Below are 27,618 nucleotides of genomic sequence, written 5' to 3'. Positions count from 1 at the left end.
AGCTGACCCTGCAGAAAAAGACAAATTCTACTCCCGCCTAAGTCACCTCACTCAAAAGGTTCCTACAGAAGATAAGATCACAATCCTTGGTGACTTCAACACCTGAGTAGGTAAGAACTTTGATGCCTGGAAAGGAGTACTAGGCAAGCATGGTGCTGGCAGCTGCAATGATAACGGTCGCATCTTACTAGAGTTCTGTGCAGAGCAATGGCTTACCATCACCAACACTATTTTCCAGCAGAAAGACAGCCGGAAGACAACCTGGATGCATCCTCGATCTAAACATTGGCACCTTATTGATTATGTCTTAGTGCACTAGAGAAATATTCGTGATGTCTGTCACACCCGAGTGATGCCTAGTGCAGAATGTCAAACAGACCACCTCCTTGTGCATTGCAAACTTAACTTCTGCTTCAAGCCCAAACCTAAGAGGGGCGGCATTCTGAGGAGGAGGCTCAATGTTAATAATCTCCAAGTAGCTGCAGTAAGGGACAGCTTTCAGGCTAACCTTCAAACTAGGCTTGAAGAGCATCTTACAGATTCTCCTCCTGAAGCGCTTTGGCAACATATTAAAAATAGCATCCTGCAGTCCTCCGTAGAATCCATTGGATTCTCCTTAAAGAAAAACAAAGACTGGTTTGACAATAGCAACCAGGAGGTCCAGGAATTGCTGACAAAGAAGAGATCTGCCCATCAAGCACACCTCACTCAGCCACTTTGCCATGTAAGAAAAGCAGCCTTTCGTCTTACATGTAGCAAACTCCAACAGAAACTTTGAGACATCCAGAACAAGTGATGGCTCAACCTAAGAGACCTAAAAGACTCAATTATGTGCAGATCTGGGTGACCACAGAGGATTCTGTGAGGCTCTGAAGGCAGTGTATGGACCCACATTTCAGGTTCAAAGCCCCTTTCTTAGCGCAGATGGCCAAATGCTTCTTACAGATAAAATCTCCATCCTGAATCGTTGGTCTGAACATTTTCAAACACTCTTTAGTGCTAACCGTGTAGTCCAAGGCACAGGAATCCAGCACATTTTACACCATTCGCTGAAAAATGAATTGGATTTAGCCCCTACCATGGAAAAGACTCTTAAGGCTATACAACAGGTGAAAACTGGCAAGGCAGCTGGGGTTGACGGAGTCCCACCTGAAATCAGGAGGCACGGAGGCCAAGCACTTCATGCTAAATTCCATGAACTAGTTGTGTGCTGTTGGGAACAAGGTAAATTACCATCAGATTTTCGTGATGCAATCATCATCACTCTGTATAAGAAAAAAGGTGTAAAGTCAGACTGCTCAAGCTACTGAGGTATAACTCTGCTCTCCATTGCTGGAAAAATTCTTGCAAGAATACTATTGAACAGATTAGTACCCACTATCGCAGAAGAACTTCTACCTGAAAGTCAGTGTGGTTTCAGAGCTAATAGAAGTACCACAGACATGGTATTTGTTCTCAGACAACTGCAAGAAAAGTGTAGAGAACAGAATAAGGGGCTCTATGTAACTTTTGTTGATCTCACCAAAGCTTTTGACACTGTGAGCAGAAAAGGCCTGTGGCTGATCTTGGAATAATTAGGTTGTCCCCCCAAGTTCCTCAAAATGATTATTCTGTTACATGAGGATCAGCAAGGCCAAGTCAGATATGGTGATGCACTCTCTGAGCCCTTCCGAATAACCAATGGTGTGAAACAAGGTTGTGTTCTCGCACCAACTTTATTCACAGTCTTCTTCAGCATGATGCTCCAAAGGGCTACAGTAGACCTCGACGAACAAAACAGCATTTATATTCGATGTTGTACTGATGGTAGCCTATTCAATCTAAGGTGACTGAAGGCCCACACTAAGACCCTAAATCATCTTGTCCGTGAACTGCTTTTTGCTGATGATGCCGCCCTTGTTGCCTACACAGAAGCAGCTCTGCAGCGTTTAACACCTTGTTTTGTGGAGGCGGATGAGCTTTCTGGGTTGGAAGTCAGCTTGAAGAAGACAGTAGTTCTCTACCAACCTGCACCACAAGAAGATTATCATCATTGCCACATTACCATTGGCGAGTCAGAGCTTAAGTCAGTTCAGCAGTTCAGCCATCTGGGAAGCATTATTTCCTTGGATACCACGATCGACAAAGAGATAGACAACAGAATAGCAAAGAGCCTTCGGAAAACTCCATAAAAGAGTCTGGTGCAATAAACACCTGGAGAAAAGTACAAAGATCAGTGTCTACAGAGCCATTGTGCTGTCTACTCTTTTATATGGGTCTGAATCATGGGTCATCTACCGTCATCACCTGCGACTTCTCGAACACTTTCATCAGCGCTGCCTCCGTATAATTCTATGTGTCAGATGTTACTGTCCTTGAACAAGCAGGGGTCACCAGTATCAAGGCCATATTGCTGAAATTGCAGCTGCGCTGGGCAGGGCACATCTCTAGAATGAAGGATCACTGCCTCCCCAAGATCGTGTTTTACGGTGAACTTGCCACCAGTAGCCGCAAGAGAAGTGCCCCAAAGAAGAGATATTAAGGACTCTCTGAAACAATACCTTAGCCTTGGCCATACTGACTACCATCAGTGGTCCACCTTGGCCTCCAATAGGGAAACTTGGAGACACACCATACATAATGCCGTTGACTCCTTTGAGAACTCACACAGAACTAGTCTCAAGGAGAAAAAACAACGTAGAAAGAATCGTGCCCTGCCTATACCACCCAAGGAGTCCTTTCGCTGTGCTTTTTGCAACCAGATTTGCCTATCTCACATTGGCCTTTTTAGTCATCAGTGTGCTTGTAGTAAGCGTGGGTAAAGCCCTTCCCAAATCTTCGTTCACAAAGTCAAGCCATGTATGTATGTAATCATGCATCTCAGTAACTTTCCGTTGCTACTGTTACAAAGCCATCAAACTTAACATTACTTAAAACTGGTTCTGAAGGTTTTGTAATTTTGTGCCATCCCGTCCCCCATCCACGCCCCCCCCACCTTGTCTCACTTAATCGAGCTCTAAATGTGGCATGAAGAATATACAGGGGCACAGGTAATGCTCATCAGTCTTGGATATGCAAACATTCGTGCACGAAAATCCTTTCCTGTGAAGGTGGTGAGGCACTGGAACAAGTTTCCCCAAGAAGTTATGTCATGTCCACCCTATCCCTGGCAGTGTTCAAGGCCAGGTTGGACAGGCCTGGGAGCAACATGGTCTAGTGGAAGGTGTCCCTGCCCATGGCAGGGGATTGGAACTGAATGATCTTTAAGGTCCCTTCCAACCCAAACAAGTCTCTGATTCTATGATACAGGATTTGCCTTCATCACTTTTCCTCACAGCAAAGCTATATCTGTTGGGAAGACATCCAGGAAAGACACTGGAATCAAATTTGTGCTACAGAACAGAAATGCACGACCTAAATGCCGTATTACTGTGCCTTACATGCCTAGTCCTGTCAACAGTGGATCACATTCTTGTTTCTGATACTGGATGATGTGAAAGGAAAACTACAGGCATCTGGGACAACAGCTTTTGGTTTTTTTTTCCTTAGTGTTGCTTACACTGTTGTGTAGCAGATCTGAAAAAATGCTACACACTGGGCCACGCAGGAAAGAGATTTACGTAGCCAAATATCGCAGAAATTAAACTTTTAATGAATCACAATTCTGCAGCCTACCAGGGTAAATGGAATGGTTTACAGTACTTAACATGCTCATCTAGGCACACTTGGTTTACCTGTTCTACCTTGGTACCTATTTTTCAGTTAAAACCTGAAAAAAACAAAAGATCAGAGCTACTTGACAGTAAGGTCAGAATCTGCACACCATGTTCAAGTGTATAATTTAACCTTTAATGACAACTAGTCATTGATAAGAATTTTCAATAGTCTGAATAATGGAGTCTCTAAAATACCAAGCCATTACGAATAATAAGGTATGATGCATATACTGGATTCTTCCTCTTTTTTTTTTTTTCCTTTTTTTTTCTTTTCTTTTTTCTTTTTTTTTTTTTTTAAGAGAAGTCAATTTTCAAGCTAACAACAAAAAACAAGAAAAACAAGAAAGAAAATCCCAACAATAAAGCCTAATCATACTTTCTTTGGCCTCTGCTTCACAGTCAGTCATTTTCAGGTAAGCTTGGAGCAAATTCAGGTTAATAACACCCATAATCTCACCTGTCCAGTTTGTAATGTAAAATAACAAGACTAAGAGTGGCAGAGACACAGTTCAGGTGTGTGTGTGTTTGTACCATTTCATTTTTTTCTACTGGGCTTTTCATAAAAGTCAATTATCCTTTTCAGGTACTAAGAACACACAAGTGTCCTCTGTAATTACAAGTCACCAACTCAGGCAGTCAATGGCTTCTTTGCCCCTCATTCCTTTCTGCTTTCTCCACTGGTACTTAATCATAAAGCCCTCTTCAGAGAGAAGCCAGTTCCACTGCCTTTTGTCCCCCTATACCCTAGAGTGGTCATTCACAACTGCTCCTTTATAATTTTATCCACAATTCTGGGAATATCTTGTTTTGTCAAAATACACAAAGGCTGACTAGAAACTGATGCAGCTGATCTCTTAAACACCACCTCGCCCACCAACCTTTCAAGTGCTTTCAGTTCTGACTTCTTTTTGAGATCTTTTTAGCAGTAACAATCTGCGCCACGCTGCTGTTTGCTCTTTCCACTGCATTAAACACCCTGCCCAACCTGTCAGAGACAAAAGTTGTACAATAAACTCCAATACAAAAACACTCCAATACTGTAAACCCTTCAGGGTCCATTCCTTTTGTTTTCCTTTGGTCTGTTCCTCTTGTCCCCAGATCTACCTTACATTTCTCCGCAAAAAATTGCATAAGCCACTTAACTGCCCTGGTTTCCTACCTCTCCAAATCACTTACCACAGTGCTTCTCTTTCCTAGCAAGTGAACTTCTCTGCTCTTGAGGTTTTAAATTAATTCCCAGTTTGATTCTCTTACCATACATTATTTTCCATAGATCAGAACAATTAAACAAGAGAGTCTGTTACATCCTTACTTTAACCATTAATAGTTTATAAAACAGTATGTCTCACTTCATAGGTAGTGCCATTCAGTCAGGATAGAGGGAGAAACACAACTTGAAGGTTGCTGATGTTTTTTTTTTAATCAGTTTCATCTAAAATCCAGCTGCATCAGAATCAACCTCTGTACAAGTTCTTCTCACAGCAACTCCTCTCAGGTAGGAGCCTCACCGTTACCTAAAACTGAGCATTACTTCCAGGGTCTTATTTTACCCTCACTTTTTCATGCACAATGACAATGAAAACAGGTGTAAGTTGCACAAGAGTTTCATGAGCCCGAGGGCACATACATTCATACTTCTGTTTTAGATTAACAAATTCATTGCTAGATTCATACACTTGCCTACACTAACAATACTGTAGGCTATGCCTTTTTCACCTGACAGCTGTCTATCAAAAGCCTCATTTTAAAAGATTACTGATAATAAATGACAAATACTTTAGTGTCCTTCTGTAAAAAATAAATCACAAAACTCCTAACCTCCACTGGCGTTACATTCATGAACAATCTTTTAAATAGTCAAGAAACTAGTCTGTAGCATGAAGTTTCCTTTGATTCCCCTTTTCTCCTTCCCCATGACATGACACACACAAGCCCAACTCTGCACTTCCACTAAGTTCTGCCTGTACAGGGTGTGGCCTCTGCATCAAGGACGCAGCTTTCAGGCTTGGCTCCACCTAAGACCATGGACAACCCTCACCTTAGGAGCAGGTATCAGTTTTATGGGACAACAAGTGGATCCAATCATCCAAAAGCAGGACTTTAAGAACTGAGTGCAACACCTATATCAAAGAGTGGACCTACAGCATCTAAAATGTTTTGTAATATTCTGACATGCAGAATTACTATTATTGCTGGTGGTAGTGGTGTTACCCTATTTGAAATACTGTGTATGACATAATTCAGTATTTATTTTTATGTATTTGTGTACATTTATAATTATGTATCTCCAGGAATACAAATGTTATTATTTCTTGGTAATACACTGGCCATCTTTAATTCCAAAAGTACCATTAGAATTTTTGATAAGTTGATACAAGGACTCCTGGAAATCAACACGGAGACTCTGCATTCACTGTCAGATGCTCTAAGGTCCTTGAAAGGTCAACACAAAATAAATTGCATAATTAACTATAAATTCAATTATGGAGTCACAGAGTGAGAGGGAAAAGAACACTGAGATCAAATTTTCCATTTGACATCCTTAAGCAGTAACTCAGTAGGCACCAGGAAGATTGAAATCACAGACTGACAGGTAGGGGAAATATTATTGGCTTTCAATAACAACCTTGGACCCAACAATTTCCTAGCATGTACATACATATTCACCATCTTCCTCAAAAGTCTGCAAGCAGGTGAATAAATGAGACATTATATCTGGTCCCATCCCAAAGCCTAAGAGCATCTTTTGTTCCAAAGAAAAAGACAGTTGGTAGCTTTAAAAATCAGTAAAATAGACCCTGAGAATTTGGGCATGACATAGAATTCCTACAGAACACTTTCTTGACATAGCAACTATAGAAGCAGAATGAAGAGCCTCTTCATTCTAGATCTCATTTCTTTACATGGCATGTAAAGGAATATGAATTCTTCCTTTGGGCGTTGGTGCTGCTTGTAAAATCTTTGTTATTGATATATTGCATCTCTACTAAGAATTTTAAATTATTTTGCCTCTTGAAAGATTTTGTGCTAAAGAACTGAATCACGTGATTTAAACCTCTAGAAAATATTTTTCACAATAAATTTACCTGTTTTACAAATTCTAGCTGAAAAACATAACAATGTAACCTTCTATTTTTGAAATTGCATCCTTTCCATTAAAAAAATTCAGCTGGACAAGGCTCTGGCAATCTCCTCTAACTGGATCTGCATCTAGTCAGAAGATGAACAAGGTGAACTCCAGAAGACCCATACAACCCACGTTGTTCCACAGCTCCCTGAGATCAGTGGAAAAGGTCTTTATCGAATGATGGAAACGAAGAAGGGAAAAAATAATTAGTGAACAAATTTATGCCTACAAATGGCACATTTTTACTGCTGCTCCATTCCTTAATGGAAAGGGATGTTAAAAATATCTGAAAAATACTTTCAAAAAATTTGACGCTTTTCACAAAAATTAAGTTGAAAATAAAAGTTAGGCATGAAGACTCTCCATGCAGAAATTACCTTCTTATTTTAAGTACATTTCTTAGAAAGCAGAATGAACATTTCTTTTTTTCCAAAAGGCAATAATTCAAAAAATTTTTCTTCAAAGGATTCTTTTTATTACATTTCAGAACCTGGTGAGCTGTGAAAACATGAGATGCCTCCTATCAAATTTCTACACAGAAAATACTTTCCTGTTCCTATAAACAACAGTTAATCAATTTTCCTTATCCTGGGGCATTTTATCTAAAAGTAATTGTTTAATGAAACTGACAGTTATTTCACCAGCACCTCTTCCCTAAAAAAATAAAAAAAGATAAAGAGCATCCCCCAAATGTCTGGTTGCTAATACAAAAAAAAACCAAACAACTCAGTCAAAAAGAGATCTCATTATAGCAATAAAAGCTATTTTGCCTTACAAAAATTGTCACAAGAAGTCCATGTAGGCAGCACAGCAGCTACCACACCTCAGCATCACCACTGAGTTCCAAGAATCTCAGTCAAACCACAGGAGACAGTGAGCTGAGCTGAGGGCTGTCTCTGGAGCAGCCTGCACTAGTGGTACAGTTTTATAATGAAGTCCCCAGATTGAAGAAAATATAAAATCATCCAAGAATAAAACTGTCTTCAGCAAGGGTTTCTCACTGATTTTCCCTCATCAATAAATTTGGAAATACCCACCAAGGTCAGTGACTTTGTACAGCTCCATCCATAACCACTGGAGATTGACTCTACTTTGGCCCTCCTGGTTTCATGATGGCACAAGAAAGACGAGTTAACCAATGTAAATAGTTGTGAGCAGCAGAAATTCTGAGTATTGCTCATCTTTGTTCTGGCTCTCTCAAATACAGTCCATAAACAAACCCCTAGGTATCAAATCATTTATCTGAGGGAAATTTCTGTAATACAGACCTACTTTTCTAGAAAAGTAGATGCAACAAAACAATGTAAACTACCCATAATATCACCTTGATACAATACATAGTTGCTGGGATACTGCATTAAATGTGCAAATGAGTCTGTTTCTGAATTCCACAATGCATCCAGGTTGCATTGAAGTGCACAACTGAATGAGAAACCAGTAATCCCTAAAAGCTGAAAACCACACAGGATAAAGGAGTAAAACCCAGCCCCATCTCCACCCACATGCGATGCACATTTGGAAATGGGGAGGGTGAGCAAGACCTCCAGCATTTCAGTAGATTCAAGATGACCCTGCTGAGCACCAGGAAGTACCAGAGAAGTGACTGTTCACTATAGTGATGTTTCTGTAGGTTTTGGTGGACCACGTGTTGTACAGAAATAACTGTCCACCACTCCAGAAGTATTTGCAACTGCTTCTGGAGGCACGGGACAAGACTGTCACAGAAACAGGTCTAAAGCCAGGCAGAGGCAGGAATGTTTTTCACAATTGCCAAACCCTGAGCAATCCCCCTGTATTCCAAGGAAGTCATTAAAGTCTCTGCATTTCCCAAACTTGGCCAGATTATGTAATTGTCTAAGCATAGATTTTGCAGTCAAATGTAAGTCTCCTAGTCTGTCAGGGTTAAAGTTGATTTACTGACACTCTGACTAAATGTAAGGTGCCCTTTGGGAAAGACATCATTACCAAACCTTGATGAAAAGCTAATCATTGGAAATCCTGAAATTTAAAGGGGAAATAATATTTTAATAACCTTAAGTACAGTGTTACATGCATATATGACTCTTCACCTGCAGAATGAAGCCAAGGGGATACAGATTCAAAAAAACAACACACAGAAAATCAGCTTTTCTGATGCATACATAAATTCACACCTTCACGCTGTAACTAAACAAGGAAGCCTAAAACGAAGCTATACTGTTTCCATTTACTGAAATTATAGAGAAGTCATCTTTCAAGGAATCAAGTATTTTAAGGGGTTGAAGTAATTAATCACAAGATAACTTTTGCAGCAGCATTTTGAGGGACCTTAGGATAGTCATGTGTTAATTAAGAACCAAGCCACTATAGTTTTGGCAAAAGGTACAGGTAACCTTGAGCCACAGTGAAACACACTTGTGAACTTCCAGTAAACGTTCATTTCAACTCACTTGCTGCTTGCCTGGAATTAAAAAGAAAAAAGGGAAGGGGGGGGGGGGGAGAGATGGAGGAGCTGGAGCTCATCAGTGACAAAAACTTTTAGGAAAAAGCAGAGTCCACAAGCTTTCCATCCACTCCAAACTTCATCACAACTTTGAACCTATCACTGCTGAACCAAGGAGAAATTAAACAGCCTACATATTGACAGCAAAATTGCCTCAGTATGAGAGAACTTGCTCTCAAGGCTACAGAGCCACCAAGGGGCAGGGAAGTAAAGAAGGCAGCCTACATACTCGTGAGCATCCATTTCCATTTCTCTCACTCACAGTATCAGTAGGACCACTCTGCAAGTGCCTTCAGGGGCTAACAGATGCACAAGAGAAACAAACTGCCGATGCAACTTGGTTCCTAAAAAAGTTCAAGCTGTTGACAGGACATGCAAAACCAAAAAGACCTTATTTTTCTTGCACTGTCTTTCTAGGCAGCTAACGATATGATTTTCTTAGAGACAAACAACCAATTATGAAAGCTCATATACTTTAGTACCTACCGCAACCCCATTTTCACTGCCTCTAGCACTAGGGCATTTGTCATTCACAGTGAAATACGTTGCCAGCACCCCTGGTAACAAGTAAATCTTGCTATTGTAAAATGATTTTAGCTCTCACTTGGACTACACTCTTGTCCTGGCCCCCATCCAGACACCACGAATTATTCCCTCTAATCCGGTCCATCCCCTCGGGTTTATTCCCAGGCAGTACCCGCCCCTTCAGAAAAAATGCTGGTCCGGACTCGGCTTTCCAGCGCCGTTATCCGCCTACGGCTCCTCATCTAAGCAGCAAATCCGCAACCTCCCGAACACTTCCTTTCCCCAGGAATGCGGAGGGGAGGGGAAGGAGCGGAGCCGGGGTTCCCCCAGACCCCCTGAGCTCCGCGGTCCCCCCCGGCCCGGGCCAGGGACACACATGCGCGCAGCTCCGAGCACTCCGCGAGGCACTCCTCGGCCTACGCCCGCTCCACCGCCCCCGGCTCGGTCCCTGCCAGCCCCGGGGGAAGGCCGGGCCGGGCAGGGCCGGGCAGGGCAGGGCAGGGCAGGGCAGGGCAGGGGGCGCGCCGGCCGGCCCCCATGGGGCGGGGGTCAGCCGTTTGCCCCCGCCCTCCGCTAATGGGCTTCAACTCCCTCCAGCCGCCGCTGCCACTCCGGCCCTGCGCGCAGGAGGAGGCGAAGGGGCGCATCTGCCGGCTGCGCCCGCCCGCCAGCCGCGGCGGAGTTGCATGGAGGCACCGGTCAGCGCTGTGCACTGGGGTAAGGCGCGCTGAGCGACGAGCAGCAGCGGGGGGCGGGCTCGGCCGCAGCCGGGCAGGGCTCCACGGAAACTTTCCGGTACTCGGGAAACCCCCTTCCGAGAGGAAGGGGGAGCAGCCCCGAGCCGTGCCGGGAGTGCCGTGCGGGGCGGGAGCACCGCGCTCGGGAGACCCGCCGAGGCAGGGCAGCGGCGGGATGCGGGCTGCAGGGGGCAAGAGCCGCGGCTGTCGCTGTGGCACGGGGCATGGGAGCAGCGTGCTGCGCTGGGTGTAAACACAGTACGGGGGCTGTACTACGGCTGACTGACTGCCAGGAGCTTGTGTGTTATAGATTGCAACTGTAGAAGCAAACGAGCTCCTCTTGCAAGAAATCTAACAGGTTTGTTGTTGAGGACACCTTTTTACTCGCGTGTTTTGTTTTGTTGCCTGCAACAAAGAAGTATAAATCTTTGAAGCACAAGTTATAAATATTAAAGCTCAAATGCATAGGGGGAGTATGTGTATCAAATTTTAGAATAAATTTATTCCAACCCACTTTGACACATACAGCCTCCTAATGTATTCAAGATGTACTTAAATTAGGAAACAGTTATTTTGTTTTACAATGGTAGGTGCCTGTTTCAGAGGCCGGGGAATAACTTAACAATAATTAGCATATTTATGTAACACACTGGTGTGTATAGAGGGAAGTTTGAATCTGAGGGGCATTAAGTATTGTTTCCTGAATGGGAGTGATTTGTGGAAATACAGAGCAACAACTTGTTTGGGTTTTTCACCCCCATTTGAGCCACATCTGTGTATATACTCACGAGTCTGATATGTCTACGCCTGCTCCCAAGAGTGGGTGCACATTAACACCACAGTGTTTCTTCAACTGACAGCTGGTTGCAAAACAAAACCAAACTGCTAAAATGCTATTAAGAAACTTTTTTTTTCTCCTTTGATTTTTCCCTCCTCAGTTATTTTCCTCCATCTACCCTCATCTCTGGAAGCTCCATCCATATTGGAATAACCAGCAATTATTCCAATCTCTGTAAGTAGTCTTTTTTCTTTTTTTCTTTTTTCTTTAACTGCATTAACAGCATGCCTTGCAGCCATGTACAGCTGTAGGAATATTATATTTAAAGTCCTCCAGCAGATAAACATCAATCCATTAAAAAGCAAACAGCTTCCTGACTAAGAAAACAACTGGGTTAACAGAAATTGACTTAACCGTGTGATCTATATACAGATAAAACTGACAGAAATAAGTGAGAGGATTGTCTGAAAGAGGACCATAAAATTTAGCGCCAGGTACAAGTACTTCAATAGTTCCTTTTAAAAATAAAATAAAATAAAAAATCCTTCTTTTCAGCATTTTCTCCTACAAAAAGTTAGCACATTTCTGCTAAACCCCATTTACAAATTGAGTGCACTGACATCAGTCAAAATTTGTATCATTTTGCCACTCACTAGTGAAACAAGTATAGTTAAAAATTACTTCCAGTCATTGAAATAAAATGGTTCCTGACACTTGAGTTCCTCCTACTCTCCTTTTTATGACTGACTTTTGTAGTAATTACATGAAAGTTATTTGAAAGGAAATATAACATTACAAGAGCCAATTCTGCCCATGTCAGTGTTTTGGCAGAAAACCGTATGTGTGCAGGGAGCAGAGCAGCATAACCAATCTCTTGGAAGAAAAATGCACATTGGTAAAACTATATGCACAACAATGAAAACAACCAAGATATCTCTCAGAGGAAGTACTTTAGCTCAAGAAAAGCCATGCTGAAATGTAACTAAATTGTCATAGAATCCCAGACTGGTTTGGGTTGGAAGGGCCCTTAAAACTCACCTAGCTCCAAACCCCTGCCACAAGCAGGGACACCTTCCACTAGAGCAGGTTGCTTAAAACCCCCTCCAGCGCAGCCTTGAACACTGCCAGGGATGGGGCAGGCATCTTCTCTGGGCACCCTGTGCCAGTGAGTGCCTCAGCACCCTCACAGGAAAGAATTTCTTCCTTATATCTAATCATCTAATTATTACTTCAGTAACAGCTTTCAAGCTAAGATACCCACTACAGGCAAGAGAAATTGTGTGATTAAACCTGAAATTTAAAGAAAGAAGAGGCAAAGGTTATGTTATTTACTTCAGAACATACATAAAGGAACAATAAAGTCAGGCGGCTGCCATCAGTCATGACTAGAAATATTGTCAAGCTTAACATTTGACGCCACAACCCACCAACTTGGAGAAATTACTCACTCTGTCAATACTAGGTATACATAAGCTTTAACCTGAAGATAACTCGGGTAACTAGGAGCAGAGCTGGGCTCGTAAAGCTGAAGACAATGAAAAACCAAAGAAATGCAATGTGGTGTCTTTCAGGTTGCCTGGTAATCTCCTAAACTCCTAGAAAAAACATGTTAAAGTTGGGCTCAGGAGCAAGTGCAAAATCAAGAGCTGCTGATTAAAATTGTTCCCTCTCCAGCTCCCTAATAGATGATGAACTAGCATCACCTAAGTCATAGAAATACATAGTAACAATACAAAAATTCAAAAAAATTGTAAATGCTTGCATTGGTATAGCTACATGTGGTAGTCTGCTCACATATTGGTGAATTGCCTGTAGACCTGGCAAGAATACTTGTAACACACGTTGTTACAGGTTAATAGTGCAAAAATACTGTTCAGGTTACTTTTCCACACAACTACTGGCTTTACGCTATGCACAATATGACATTTAATAGCACTTCATTACACATGTAGCCAGTATATGTTTAATTTGGGGATTCTTATCAGAACAACACAATTTCTTATCTATTCCTCATTTTCATGTTCCTTAACCCTTAAGCTCACACTTTTCCCTGCCACGGCTCCTCCCTGAGAGACCACTTCATGGCAAGACAACTCTGTATTGTATTAACTTTACATTAGTGGAGTTTTGTAATAGAACTGTTGCAGCAAACCAGTTCAGAGTAAGTGACTATTAGTTCTGTATCTAAGTATTAGTAAATCTTTATGATAACTGTATTCAACTATGTCTCTGCTGTTACATCTAAGAGCACAAGGGATGTCCAGAGATATATAAAACATCCATTTGGATGCATGAATAGGGAAAAACAAGTTATAAAATATGCAGACATCCTTTTAAAATCCAGAATTAAGATTCCTGTGTTATAACCCTCATAGAGCTTACAAAGTTACTCTTGCTAAATAGCACTGTCTCGCAAAAATCAAGAAGGAATGAAAAGGTTCATACTGTGCTTCTCCTCTTTCTACATGAAAGCCCACTTAAGCCAGGCAAAGGGACATACTTATTAAAAAGGGAAGACGCAGAAAATCCTGACCTAAGTCCATAAGGCTCTTCAGTAGACACTTTGGATGCTGTCCCTCAGCATTTGGCTCACACAGCAACAGCACAGCTGTGTTGTCACTGACTACAGCACTGCTAGCTGTGCTCTGAGACCCCAGGATGATGGGGCGAAGGTGGAATAGACTTCTACTCATAAGCAAGGAAATCTTTCTGTGCACAGCAAGAATAAAACACTTTCTCCACTGCTGCAGACTAGGGAGTCTGTAGCTCATGTTCTTGATAGCAAATCCTGTGTTTTTCCCAGAATTATCTCCTAACTCAGTTGGTTTAACACAGTGTCTGGAGGTAAGTACTCGGTGAACTGACCTCACATTCATATTTGAGCCCAGTGCCTCAGTTCAAACATATGAGGTAACTGTAGGCTCTGGGGTTTGTGCAAATATCTTACAATGGTTCTGTTGGCTGCACCAGATTTGAGAAATACAGAAAGATGATATTGCTTCAAGCCTGTGCGTGACATCTCTGCTGTGAGCTGGAGTCCTGGAGTGAGTACATTATGGCAGTAAGTTTAAGAGACAGACTGATAGATCTGCACCAAGATTTCTGCACACCACAGCAGTATATTCCTTTGCACTTGTGGGATGCCTTGAGAAGTGTCAGTGATCAAAGCACCAGCATCTACCATCCATCAGCAGTCTCTTCTCTAACAGAGAATGCCAGAAACTATGTAGGCCTGTGATGCCAGGCAGCAAGGGAAGCACACACTCTAGTTGCCCCCTCTTCTTCAAGTGCACAGCAAAATTCAATGCCCAGAATAATCTGATCTTTTTTCCTTCACTGATTTCCTCATCTCCCTCCTCAAAATGCAGACTTTTTCTGAAGGCACCAAAGAGGCTCCCATCTCCCTTTCCTTAAAACCATACCCCGTATCACCCTACAGTTTTCACTTCAGGCTTTAGTGACTCCAGCTGCAGAAGAAGGATGTTCAAATGCCTCCAGAACCCCAAGTCAGAATTCTTTGTTGTTCTACCCTATAAAGTCATATCCTGCTCAGTATCTTTCTGCATCAATTTATTTTATGATGGCTTGAAATCATCTGTTACATCAAAAATTGTTTTTTCACCTTTTCATTTATTAGACTGGAATCTGCACCAGGAAGGTATCAGTTTCTCTCCAAGCCTGAAAATTTTTTGTCGTTCATGAGGATGTAGGCTGACAACTCCAAATAGCTCATTTCCACTGTAACTACTGACTAAACGTTTTGGTTTCAGCAGCTTCTCCCAACTCCTACTTCCCATTCCCGATTTTTATATATATATATATTTTTTTTTTTTTTTGGTGGAGAGATTAATAGATTAGAATTCATTCCTTTGCAACTATATGCAAAAATACAGATTACAGTTCAAGCACACTCCCTATCAAAGATATGTAGAAACGATACTTTAGTTTTTGAAGGGGATCTCAAACTGGTAGAAGCAGCCGTACTGAGAAACCTCTCAGAAGAGTGGGGTTAGAGGGAATAGGTTTTAGAGGTGCTGAGCAGTATTAACTCTTGCAGTCTGACATTTAATTATAATTATTTGAGCTATACATTCAAGCACCTAAAAATGCAGTAGATGACCACACGTGTATATGCAGGCCATCTTTCAAAGAGATATAGACATCTAATTGATGATGAGCTTTTGTAAAGCCTACTTAAGAGTTTGTGTCCTCAGATGCTTTCAGAATTTGGCCACAAATTCAGAGCTGGCAGAAGCAAGCAATTCAGTTGGCTTTGACAGCATTTATGCAAACAGTGATTCTAGCTTCCAGACTTAGTACATATCTTATACAAGCTAGAACTTCCTGAAATCCCTCAAACTGTTTTTTAGAAACAGTGACATTATATGACATTATGACTCCTACAGTCTTCAAGGACTGTGTGTGAAGGTAATTCACTGGAGGACACTCCCGCCAAAGCTGCATGATCACTGTCTTCTTGAGGCAAATAGTGCTTCTATGACACTTTTGTTTCTTTGGCCTCTTTGTGCTAAGTTTCTTATCTTTCAGTTGCTGGTTTTAGTGTCAGGTATGTTAATCCTTTTACTTCTATCATTAAAATGAGGAGTTTCCTTTCAGCAACTGTTTTCTTTCTTTGTATAAGCATTATAAAAAGAAATAGTGAAATACATGCATTTTTTAATTTCTTTTTTCTACTTTTGAATTTCTCCTATTGGCAATAAATCTTTTCCAGTTTCATGGTTTAAGAGAAGCAATTCTGAAAGCATCTGATCTTTATGGGTTTTCAGCATCCTAGCTTTAGTTTAAATTAATTAGCTGCAAAACAGTTGCAGCATTACTTCTACTTTAAAGACCCAACTAAGACAGAAGCTTTATTGTGCTACGTTCTGCACAAGGGAATTGGCCTTGTCCATCCAGATTGCAGGTGTGCAGGTGTCCAGATAACACAATAGGTAGGTGGAGAAAAAAAGGTTGGCAGAAAATTTAATTGTTTCATATCGCATAGCTATTTAACGAGAAAGTAAGGCTGTCCTGGCTCCTGGACTGGTATCTGTACATTACTTGGCTCTGACTCTTACTAACACGCTAGCTGCACTAGCTGTTTTCTCTTGTAGCATCTTTTTTTTCCATCTGTGTCCAATCCCATACCTGTCTTTGTTCTTGGGGTTGTCATCCATCAGTTTAAATCCTGACAGAATTATTCTGAAGTTACACTTAACCTCAACTTTCAGTTCCCACTTCCTTAGACAGAAAAGTAGCTACAGCTGGCCTGTATTGTTTTTCTAGTTAGATCATAAAAGCAGGTTGGTCTCCCTTCCACTGAAGAACCGAAGGGTATAGAAAAATTAGATATTTTGCATCAGAAAGTTAAACACTTGAGACAGTAGAAGAGCTTTCTGAGTCACTATGAATCATTCAATAGGCTGCTTCTACTTAAACATTAAAAACAGGCCCCTACTTACAGAATGGGTTAAATCAGAAGTTTCTAGAGCCAAGGACTCAGGATCTTAGAGAGATGAGCTTTACGAAAGAGATCCCAGATCTTCTCAAGGGGAGACTGATACAGTACCCAGCAGAGCATCCAGCAGATTGTGAGCTATTTAGTCCTGGTTGGAAGACTAGGTCTTACTAGGACAAGCTCGTATTGAACTTTGCTTCTAATCTACACTTAACCATCTCCTCTTATTAACAGAATTTAGTCTTTTGGGGTTATTTACAAGTCAGACCTCTGAAGTACACAGTGGCCATTCACTCTCCAAACTTACATAGTACATAAGTCACTGGCCCAAACTGGCAAGTACAAGGTTTGATTTAAGAAGTAGGTCATAGAAATACCAATGCAGAAGAGACTAGAGGTTTTAGAAATTTGTAAAACATGTTTCCTTGTTGTCATCTTAATGTATTGCCCAAAACTTGCCTCTAAAGGTGCAGTGAGTAGGCAGCCTATTGTGCAATCTTCATTCCCTGCTCAGCAAACAAATGTAAAAACCCTGCAGACTTGAACAGACAATAAAAGCTCTGAATGACAAATTAACACTTCTGATTTATTGCAGGTGCTATACTGACAAGTAGCCCAACAATGTCTAGTCCTTTAGTACTGTAATTATAACTCTGCCTCAGAGACACATCAGGTGAGGAATGTGAATCCAAAGCGACTTCTGGTTTGGCCTGGAACTTGGTGCTAAAGAATGAACACACACACTGCAAAGAGGATCACAAAGAGTACACTAAGCTACACTAATAATCACGCTCCTCTCGTTAAACACATTTGTGGAATCAGATGTTCCTTTTGAAAGAATATGAGACATTAAATAATACATTGAAGAAGCACTTACAATATATTCACACTCGTGTGTGCTAGAGTATGTGCTGTATAGTAAATTTCTTAGCATCAATCCCAGTCAGAAATCCCAATCAGTCCCAGTGTTTAGGGGAGCACAAAATCAGAATACAACCAACAAAGATTTTGTATGTACATAGAACAGCACAATCCTCGATAGAAACATGATTGGAAACTGTACTTCTGCAACTTGATCCTATTAGCCAACCTGAAAGATGTCAAAAAAATGACAGAAGTCCAAAATAAAAAAAGGGAAAAAAAAAAAAACACAACAGACCTATGTTCAGAGCTGCACTTCTGTCCTGATTATAAACAAAAAGTTCCTATTGAATGAAGCCAGTTGTAAATTGGAACTTTCCCAAAATTGGAGACGCAAAATCATGCTTCAGTAGTGCTGGAGCATCTATAGAGGAAGAAATAAGAACTTTTCCCCAGAATTTTAAATATGCAAAACTGTGATTCCCCAATACAAACAAGGACAGCATGGTAAAATGCAGGGCTAAAGGTAGTATCAAGGTACTATAATAGTATAGAAATAATGTCTGGGTCTCTCCTCTGATTTATGGTTATTGTAAATTTCTTTAGTTGTCATCAATGCAAAAATACTAAGGAATTGAGGGGCACATGAAGCCACCAGAGAGATAAGAATATCTTTCCTTATAGTGTGTTTTGCACAGGTTTGTGTGCCATGTTCATCTAAATCATATAAGCAGAGCATTAAGCATCCAGCTAAAATGTGCCATGTGTTGTTTATTTTCTTATCCTCTCATCATGCTCTAGAGTTGTTGAATCATCTATGTGTCACTGCAGGATCCTTCTGCACCACAACTGTCTTACCACAGCTGGCTAAAAAGGGTTGGAAGCCAGACTGCAGGCAACAAAGAAGACTGATTTTTACAAAGTGCAGAGGGTTCTGCTGCAGACAACAGTTCCTGCTGGTGGCTGATGAGGGCATTACAAGACTCTGTGTTTGATACAAGAACTGAATACCCACTTTAACAGACACATCAATGGTCATATGAATTAAAAAAATAGTAACTTAGGAAAAATACAAATTTGGATACTGTACAATAGCTGTAAACTGTGTCATTTAATGGAATTTAATGGTGCAGATTAATTTTCAACTTGTGGATTAATTTTACGCATCTTAACCTAAATCTGAAATGATCATTTTGATGTTCTTAAATTACTAATTTTCATTTCAGAAATTCATTCAAAGTTGTGCTGATCTAGAATACAAACCCTGAAAACTATCAGCACACCGTTGTGTGGCACGCTTCACCTAGGAATAGATGGGCTTAGTACTGGGAAGTGCTTCTCCAAAAGGGTCTTTGTTAGCTCTGTCACCTGTAGTAGAAATTGCTTTCAAATCAAATTTACCTAAGGGTAAAACATACTTTGAAGACAAAATACTTTGTGCTAGCCTCTAGTGATAGAGAAACATCATCTCAGAAAGTCATGCCATTTTCTCACAAATGAAACTATCAGTTTCAAAAGAACTTTCATGGCACAGAGCTTAAAATTATTTGTTCAGTCAGTACAACACTAAACATGATGCCTATCTCTGTCCCTGCCTGCTGCACAACTATAGGCTTATGCCTCAGTTTCTTCCTCAAAAAAACCTTGACATGCTTTAAGTCTTCATGGAGTTTTTTGTTATTTGGCAGCTCCCCTTGAGAATAGATGGAAGACTTGTATCATCAGAAAAGACATAATTTGCTCTTGCTACATCTGGGAAATACAAAATTGGATCTGCCCATATAATTTCTTATAGCTTACAATCCTAATGGATCTCCTTGAAGATAATAAAGCATTGCAGCAGTTTTCTAGCATTTTCATAAAGACTGTATCCCAAAGTGACACAGTTCAACAGCAACTAGCAGAAACAGAAAGCAAGTATGACTTTCTGGATGAGACAGAAGCAGTGTTTGTCTACAGGTGACCAAAGCGGTGAAAAGTAAAACAGGAATTTTATGTGGCAGGAACTGCAGAAAACTTTCTTACATCTCAGAAGTGATGAAATCATAGCAGTGATAGAGGACAATGGTGTTGAACTAGTGAAAATAGGAACAGTGAACAAAAAACATACAAAAAGGTGTAGACTGGAGGAAGTTCAAAGAGGTTTAAAATAATTAGGGCAACTGCAAAGTAGATTATGAACTAAACAGACTTTGTGGGAGAGATAAATATGTGAGATGCATACCAGCATAACTTACTTTAATTAATTTGCTAATATATTATTTTTATCTTTGCATCATTTTCTTGAAGGTGAATTCCTTTTTGGTATTTGCCATCACTGTGTAACTGCTCTAAAGTTAACAGAAGTTGATCCTATTTACACAATGGCTGTATTGGTACCACAGCCTAGCTGTTGCTTCTATAATATTTTTTCAAAAACCCCAAAACAACCACCATACCACCTCCCTCAGTTTTGGTCATATTTATAAAAGCATTTGAGGGTACTGACATCTTCCACTGGAGCAGCTGTGTGGAGAATTGGAAATCTCAAACAGTCCAAACTCCACAGTTCTGCAGCTACAAAGGATGGCAAAAAGGCTCCAAATTAAAAATACTGGAGAGCAAACAAAAAGGTGATGTAGGAGAACTGTTCATCTTCTGTTGGGTACCAATATTCACAGTAGCCCTCTCTGCCTTTACTTTCAAGAGTGAGTGTTTTTCAAGTTGGGCTTGACCTTTTATTTGCCTGTATTTGGAATGTTTTAGACTACTCACATAAAGTAACCTGGATACAGTTCTAATACTCTCATGAAATTTAAAATGGATTTCCAAAGAGTATGCCTGCACAAATGTCTTCCTTGACAAACTTAAAAACTTTTTATTCTGTCATTAATGAACTATTTTCTGTCTATTTTAATTCTTTTTTGTTGTTGTTGTTTTGGAAGGCCCTACAAAACTGTGCAACTAGGTGATGTCAGTGTATATACATTTACACACCCAGATGTGCTTGTCAGAAAACAGTTTACCTACCATCAAGACAAGATCACTCTCAATAGCACTGCTGGTGAAATGTGATAAAAAATAAATTACAAAGTAACTAGGAAGGGGTGATTCTGTTACAATAATGACAAGTGATGACACCCACCAACACTGTCACTTCTTGTGCAAATGTTTTGCCCGTGATTATTGGCATAGGCTGAAACTCTGCTTTTCTTAAGCCAGAATCATAGAATCATAAAACAGTTAGGATTGGAAAGGACCTTAAGATCATCCAGTTCCACCCCCCCTGCCATAGGCAGGGGTATCTCACACTACACCATGTCATCCAAGGCTCTGTCCAGGCTGGCCTTGAACACTGCCAGTGATGGAGCATTCACCACTTCCTTGGTCAACCAGTTCCAGTGCCCTACAGGTTACAGGGTTAGGCTGGTATCATCTCTCCCTTTGAGAGTAGGAAATTTCTGTTTATATGTATGCATAAATAGAAAAGAAATCATTGTACACTACCAAAGAACAAGATAAAACTACTCTATCCCATATCCAGGCAGAGATAAGTGATTCAGTTTTCTACTCAGCCTTCTAGAATCAACAGCAGTCCTGGGAAGTGGCCACAACTGTGGAGCCAGTCAAAGATCTGGCTTGCTGCAGACTCCACTATATAGAATTTAATGTCTCTTCAAGCCAAACCTGAGTTTGTCTCCAGAAAATTACCCAAGGTTTTATTACGATTATTCAAAAAATCCTTCCCTACTATATCAGCCTGAGCCCCCACCCTTAGACGACAAACTGGAAAGTGGTTGTGAGCAGTTACACCTACAGCTAAGTCCTTCAGGTTTATGCAAGATATCAGATATGCCTATTTTTCCTCTCATTTATCCATTTTGTGTGTTAAGCTGGAGAAAAGATGAATTGTTTTGGTTTGGATTCTAAAGCATGTAAATCAGTCAGAAGGCTAGGTGCCTGAGAAATGTGGTACCCGTGTGAGTTCTTTGGTGTGCTTCACCTAGACCTCACCTGTCTTGAACACTATTTAAATTATCAGCAACAACAGTACAGGAAATACTTGTTTAAGTCTGAGACCTTTTTAAATCTGACAGAGATGTCTTGATCCAGCCAGGGGTTTCAAAAGCAGGAAGATTAACTTTCAGCTGACTTCTGGTTTTGTTGCTCTGGAAGGAGTTCTTTACACAAAGTTATCTTCATAATTTATGTCAAAGTCACTGTTTCTCCTCCTTTCAGATGAACAGAGCATTCTGCCTTGTGGCAGAAAAGAAGAACTACCGTGGGGTGACAGGCTCTGCCTCTTAAACTGGTTGCTCTGTTGCTGTAAGAACAACTGTGAAAGAGACTACATGTCTGTCAAACTGACATGCTCAAGTAAGTTACCCTTCACTTCCCTAAATTGTGACACAACAGCCTACAAATGTGAATCCATTTGCTTACCAAATCAGTGTTTGTAGCAATGGACTGTTCTAAACATTACATTTTATCTGGTTTTGCTGTTGCAAGGATATGGATATTTAGACATTTATTTATTCATATGTCTAAATCATTTACACTGCATGCTGATTCCAAGTAGATTAGTAGACAAATATTAGCAGTAGTGGGAATAGAAGATTTGGTTGAGCTCAACATGCATTAAGCTAATGCATTGTGAAGGCTGCTGCTCTGAAACGCCAGTTGAGGGGGACAAGAAAAATAAATAAATAAAGGGCCTAAAAAAGGCAGTCACCATTGCCAGAAACAATTAGACGCTGGCAGCTCTGCAGAGCAGTGACTGCTGGCTGAGCTCTGCATTTGGAAATATTAATGTGAATCAACAAACTGCCAGCTGATTAAAATAATATTTGGGCAGCGGAGAAGTAAGAATTACTGTCAAGTCAGAGAGTGTATTTAAAGGAGTCAGAGGGTAACTTTAATAAACAGTGCAGATAGTTTGGCCATTTGTTTTAGAACCAGGTTTGTTGCAAATACACAAAAAGTGGGTTGTAATCTCAACAACTGCTGTTTTCTAGAACACTTGGTGATATAACCATCTCAGCTTTTTCTGTTCTTACTTTCTGCTTGTTATGTTTAATTGTTGATGTCAAGCTGCAGTTTTATCTGAAACCTTCCTTGTAACATACCCATTTGGTAACTAGCAACATCTAAGAGGACAAATGATTTAATGACTTTTAGACCTCTGTGCTGCACTACAAACAGAACTGATGACCTACTGCTGTCACTAATTATTTGCCAGAAATATTTCCAGACCTGGGGTTTTTAGTTAACACAACAATATACATTGAAGAACGTAGCTGAAATCTTGCAAGAAGATCACAAGTTACAGCAGGGAGAGCAGACTGACAGCTAATAGCAGATGAAAGTAAACCAGATGAGTTTCAGGAGTGTGCCTAGTACACTCCATCCTCTTAATAAGCATTCAGATGCATCGAGGCAAGATAGCGCTAATTCAAACTAAAACTCTCTGGAACATGCATGGTGTAGACAGCAAGCTGCCTTACCTGTTCAGTCTTACTGACCCCTGTTTGTGACAACACACTACTTGCCTTTTGAGTGGAGTTCAAACACTTACACAACATAAGAACTCTGTAGAACTGATCACAGTCCATTAAGTAGAGCAGGATTTAGGTCAGATCCATGGAGCACAAAAGATTCTGAGTTTATAATTGAGAATTCAGAGGGCTATGGCTAACATGCATGGGAGGACACACATGACTTGAATTTAGCCAAGACTTCAGGTTTTTACGCTCTTAGTTCCTAATCTATTCAGCAGAGATTAAGGCTAGGCATGTGGTTTATTTTTTTTCTCTGACAAAACATATTTATTGTGGTTGTGGAAGATTTAATGGGAGCACATAAGTTTTGATGATATTGTGTCTTGCCCAGACCACATGAAATCCTTTCAGCAACTTACACATACTGTGTATTATTTTCTGCCCTTCCATAAAGGTGTGCATAAAGTAAGTAGTGAGTGGCAACAAACTCTTTTTAATATATGTAAACGTATTTTTTTTTCCAAATGTAAAGCTCTCAATTCAATTGCTAATATAAAAAAACTGGAACGACAGCTGACTATAACAGAGTCAAGTAGTCACACGTTTGCTTTGAAAATGTTAGAGTAGTTAAGAGCCCAAATACACAAAACGATCATTTGCACTGGTTAGAGTGCACACAAAGCAGAAATTGCCTAGAGGAAGAATTCATTATTTTTCAATGGAAAGTCTGATTTGCTCTTCACAGATGAACCTGAGAGCAGAGTGTCATCCAGTGAGGTACTACCATCTGTCACTTCATGTATACTTCACAGACACATAAATGGTTGAGACAAGATGAGTGCCAAAGCACCTCTGTCTTGTGTTGGGTTTGCTGAATAACAGCAAGACCTTCTAGAAAATCAGCAGCAACAGAAAATCTCTACAGAATGACGAGGCAATTAGATCTGGTGTACTGTCTCATTCTGTGTCATACTGTTCAGACTAGCACTGCTACGCAGTAATAACGGACAAGGCAGGGACAGGTAGAATTTAAAAGCTGACAGTTGTATTTCCCTATGTAGTTTGCATTCGCGTCATGTCTGAACATGACATGACTAAATGAGCACATTAAAAAGTACTTGTGTAGAATTAAAAAAAAGTCACTTTGTGACTCATCTATAGGTAATATTCTGTAATAAGTATATAAGGATCTGTGTGAATATATATAAATAAGTATGTATCATCTTTACTCTTTTTCTTTCTGTATGTGTACAAGATAGAGGCACTCCACTTGAGTTATTGTTGTTATTTCTAAATTTCTGCTTTTGTAATACTAAACATTTAGCCCATAAATTAGAAAATACTTTTAGTCATTCTGTCTATTTCAATCTGATACATTTTAGAATTTCCTGGCAGAAATTCTAAGAACTTGTGATGCCCATTGAAGGCAAGAGTCATTTAAAGTACTGCACCCTTGAGCCATAAATATGAAGGAAAATACCAGGCTTTTACATATCAGTTACCATTATCCTTTCTTATTTTAAATCTGATATATTTACTTTACACTTAGTGGCATCACCATTCAGAAATCTAATTTTCTTTTTATTTTGGCCAAGAAAAACTTCCTCTACTTCATATGAAATCCATAAGTAATAAAAAAACAGGTACAGAGAAGGAAATATAGTTCCTTATTGCATGTTTTGGTGTTAAAGCAGTAGTAATAGACATCTTTAAAGCCTTTCTCAAGCATATCTATTACTTTGTGTGTTCTTGTCATGCTGTTACAAGGAAATTGATTCAAAACACAAATAGATTTTTTTTTCATGTTTTCAGAGACATGGGGATTGTCTTTTTTTCAGTTGAAAAGGATTTTTTACATACATATGAAAATAGTAGAAATTTACTTTCATTGATTATTTCAAAAACCTAAGAACCTTTTGATAAGTGTCATTAAGTCACTTAAAGTCACTTAACACTTTTTTTTTTTTAACAATAGGTGACTGTAGCATACTATAAAGCTACAACTATCAAAACTATCCCTAGTAGAAAATGTATAGTAGTCATCTCCCTGCATATGTACAGAGACAACATCTGGATTTCCCCACACTCACACAAATTCCCAGTGAAAATTTTTACTTTCCTCTAAATTTCTGTTTCTTCAAGGAAAAAAAGCTGAAGTAATATTTTCTGAGTCAAAATTTTGGTAGTCAGCAGTGTCATCACTAGTATGTGTATTTATGGGTGCACATTACTAACATGCAGTAGAGTTTATTACTATCTGTAGTTATGATGAATTAACTGGAAAGGAGGAGAAAAAGCTGTTGGCTGGGCCTGTTTTAAACTCAAACAAAAGCTATAGTCCAAATTGATACCATGCAATATGGTCTACCTTGACTAAAAAAGCCTCAGTGGATGCTAAGCTGATGTTTTGAAATGAGTTTCCATTGGGGGGGAAGCTTATCATTCGCATCATAAATCATAATGTAGAACTAGTATATAGACCACCTTTTTCTTCCAGAGCAAGCTCTGTTAAAAATTGTGCCATCACAGCTGCTCACCTCCATCCACTAACTATAAAGAATCATCCTCATAAACCAGTTGATAGATTGCTTAAAATGAGTACTCCCTAACCTGTCCTAAAGACAACACTAGCTGGAGAGGTTAGCTTTATATTTAATTAGGGGGGGGTTGAATCAGCTCCTCAGATTTTGCCAGAAGCTTATTAGGAAGTTTTATGTGAGTCTTAAGAATTACTTGGAGAGTAATCCCTAGCAAAAGGAGAAAAACAATAAAAGAAGATGGCGGTATCTTCATAGACATCTGTTCTGGTTGAAGCATAGCTTATTGAAAGCTTGACCCCAAGAAAGCAGGCTCGAGATGATTTCTTGAACCTAGAAATTCCTGAGTGCAGGAGTTCCTATTGTCTGTATAGAGGTCCTCTCTATATATCGTACTATATAGAGAACTGTCCATGAAGGCTGTTCAGATCACAATCCCTGCTTCTAATGGAAGGATTAAGCACACCAGCATATTGCACAGTACTCAACAGGGCAGCAAATGAACTCTGAGTCTACTCACAAGACTTTTCCATGCAATTAGCCAAGCACTTTTACGACAGAATCAATTAAGTACATTACCAAGCAGCTGGTGATACTGTCACATAGTATGCAGAGGTCTATTTCTTAAATTCATTACATGGAATGTTTACCAAAGTCCAAAAAAGTACTTCTAATGCTGATAACATGCTTTACTGTTATTTTGTTTAGCTCCTTTGATTTTAATTTTGTTCCACTTCTTTCCCCCACCTCTGGCTTTATAGAAATCCAAGATACCTTTTAGTAAAGCTGAAAGAGTGGTAACAGTACTATTTCTATACAACACCTAGTGCTTATGCAGCACATAGACCATAAAGAACACACATATATTTTGTAGCCACATCAAAAAAGGTGTACAATAATTTTACTTTCAAACGTACCCCAACAGGCATCAAACTGGAAAGTTAGAACCTTTTCAGATACTTCTGAAAAGCAGTTCAAAAAAACAGTTCACTCCCCAGTAAGTACCCACATTCAGGACTGAGGTACTTAATCGTTTCTACTCACAGGCAAGTCTGTTACCAGCATTTGAGACTGCAGAAAGTTTGGTGGACTGCAGCTATACAGGGATTCCCAAGGAAGCTGGTCACATACAACTTCATTTGGCAAAGCTGGAATAAAACAGCAATTCAGTCTCACCTATCAACTAATACAACAGGACAGTCACCCAGAACCACCAGGATAAAATATAGCCACCAAAGTAAAAGGAAGGGGTGTCTTTGCTATCGCCCCAAGAAAATTATTGCATCAATCTGAAAACTGGTCAATCATTCCTGTCAACACTAGGGTTCTTAAAAATGCATCAAAGGCCTTTAAACAAACACACCACTTCAGATTATAGAATCCAAAAGCATGAAGGAAGGTTGTGCTTCTTGCACAAAAACAAAAGGCTTTTCTATGGTGTACACATTAGAAGTTTGTCCAACAGTTTTCTTTTTTTTTTTTTGGTCTGAGAAAGCCTTTTATTATTTAAACAGAAATAAACAGCCAAGTTCCTCAGTCTGTTACACGTGCTCACTATGCCCATGCATTCACTATTGTCAGCAGCTAAGTGGAATACACAAGATCTGCTTCTTAAAACACTGACCGTACATCAACCACGGAAGCAGACTAATGATAGAGTAAAAGGGAAATTACTTTAAAAATCACCTCCTGCCCCTGTGTCATTAATACGTAACCTAATATTTAAGATTCACATACTTAGGCATTGGGAGGGAATAAAATGAGAACCTTTTGTTCCAGCATTCATAAAATCAAACATAATTGTGTCTACAGTGGGAGCTCTCTGTACTGGTAACCACTGCGGTGTGGTATCAGTACTTATTTAGAATAAAGACATTTCTTGGTATCAGCTATGCAGGTTAGCAGGATCTCAGAAGTGGAAAGGGCAAAGAAAAAGAGTCG

General features: G+C 40.0%; 1 protein-coding gene across 1 annotated transcript in view; it reads left to right on the top strand.

The window, feature by feature from the left end:
- Positions 1 to 10,436: 10,436 nt before the first annotated feature.
- The window catches only part of BEAN1 (brain expressed associated with NEDD4 1), a 56,698-nt gene continuing 39,516 nt past the window's right edge, over positions 10,437 to 27,618 (top strand). Inside the window, exons 1-3 of the mRNA XM_062618246.1 lie at positions 10,437 to 10,546; positions 11,505 to 11,578; positions 21,882 to 22,019. Of these exons, the coding sequence (XP_062474230.1) occupies positions 21,995 to 22,019 (25 nt within the window). The 5' untranslated portion in view covers positions 10,437 to 10,546; positions 11,505 to 11,578; positions 21,882 to 21,994. The remainder of the gene's footprint in view (positions 10,547 to 11,504; positions 11,579 to 21,881; positions 22,020 to 27,618) is intronic.

This window comes from Pezoporus occidentalis, unplaced genomic scaffold, assembly GCF_034315485.1.
Source record: "Pezoporus occidentalis ecotype Australia unplaced genomic scaffold, CSIRO_AGI_Poc_V1 ctg20, whole genome shotgun sequence".
NCBI classification, from domain to species: Eukaryota; Metazoa; Chordata; class Aves; order Psittaciformes; family Psittacidae; genus Pezoporus; species Pezoporus occidentalis.
This window is presented reverse-complemented; position numbering and strand designations above follow the sequence as displayed.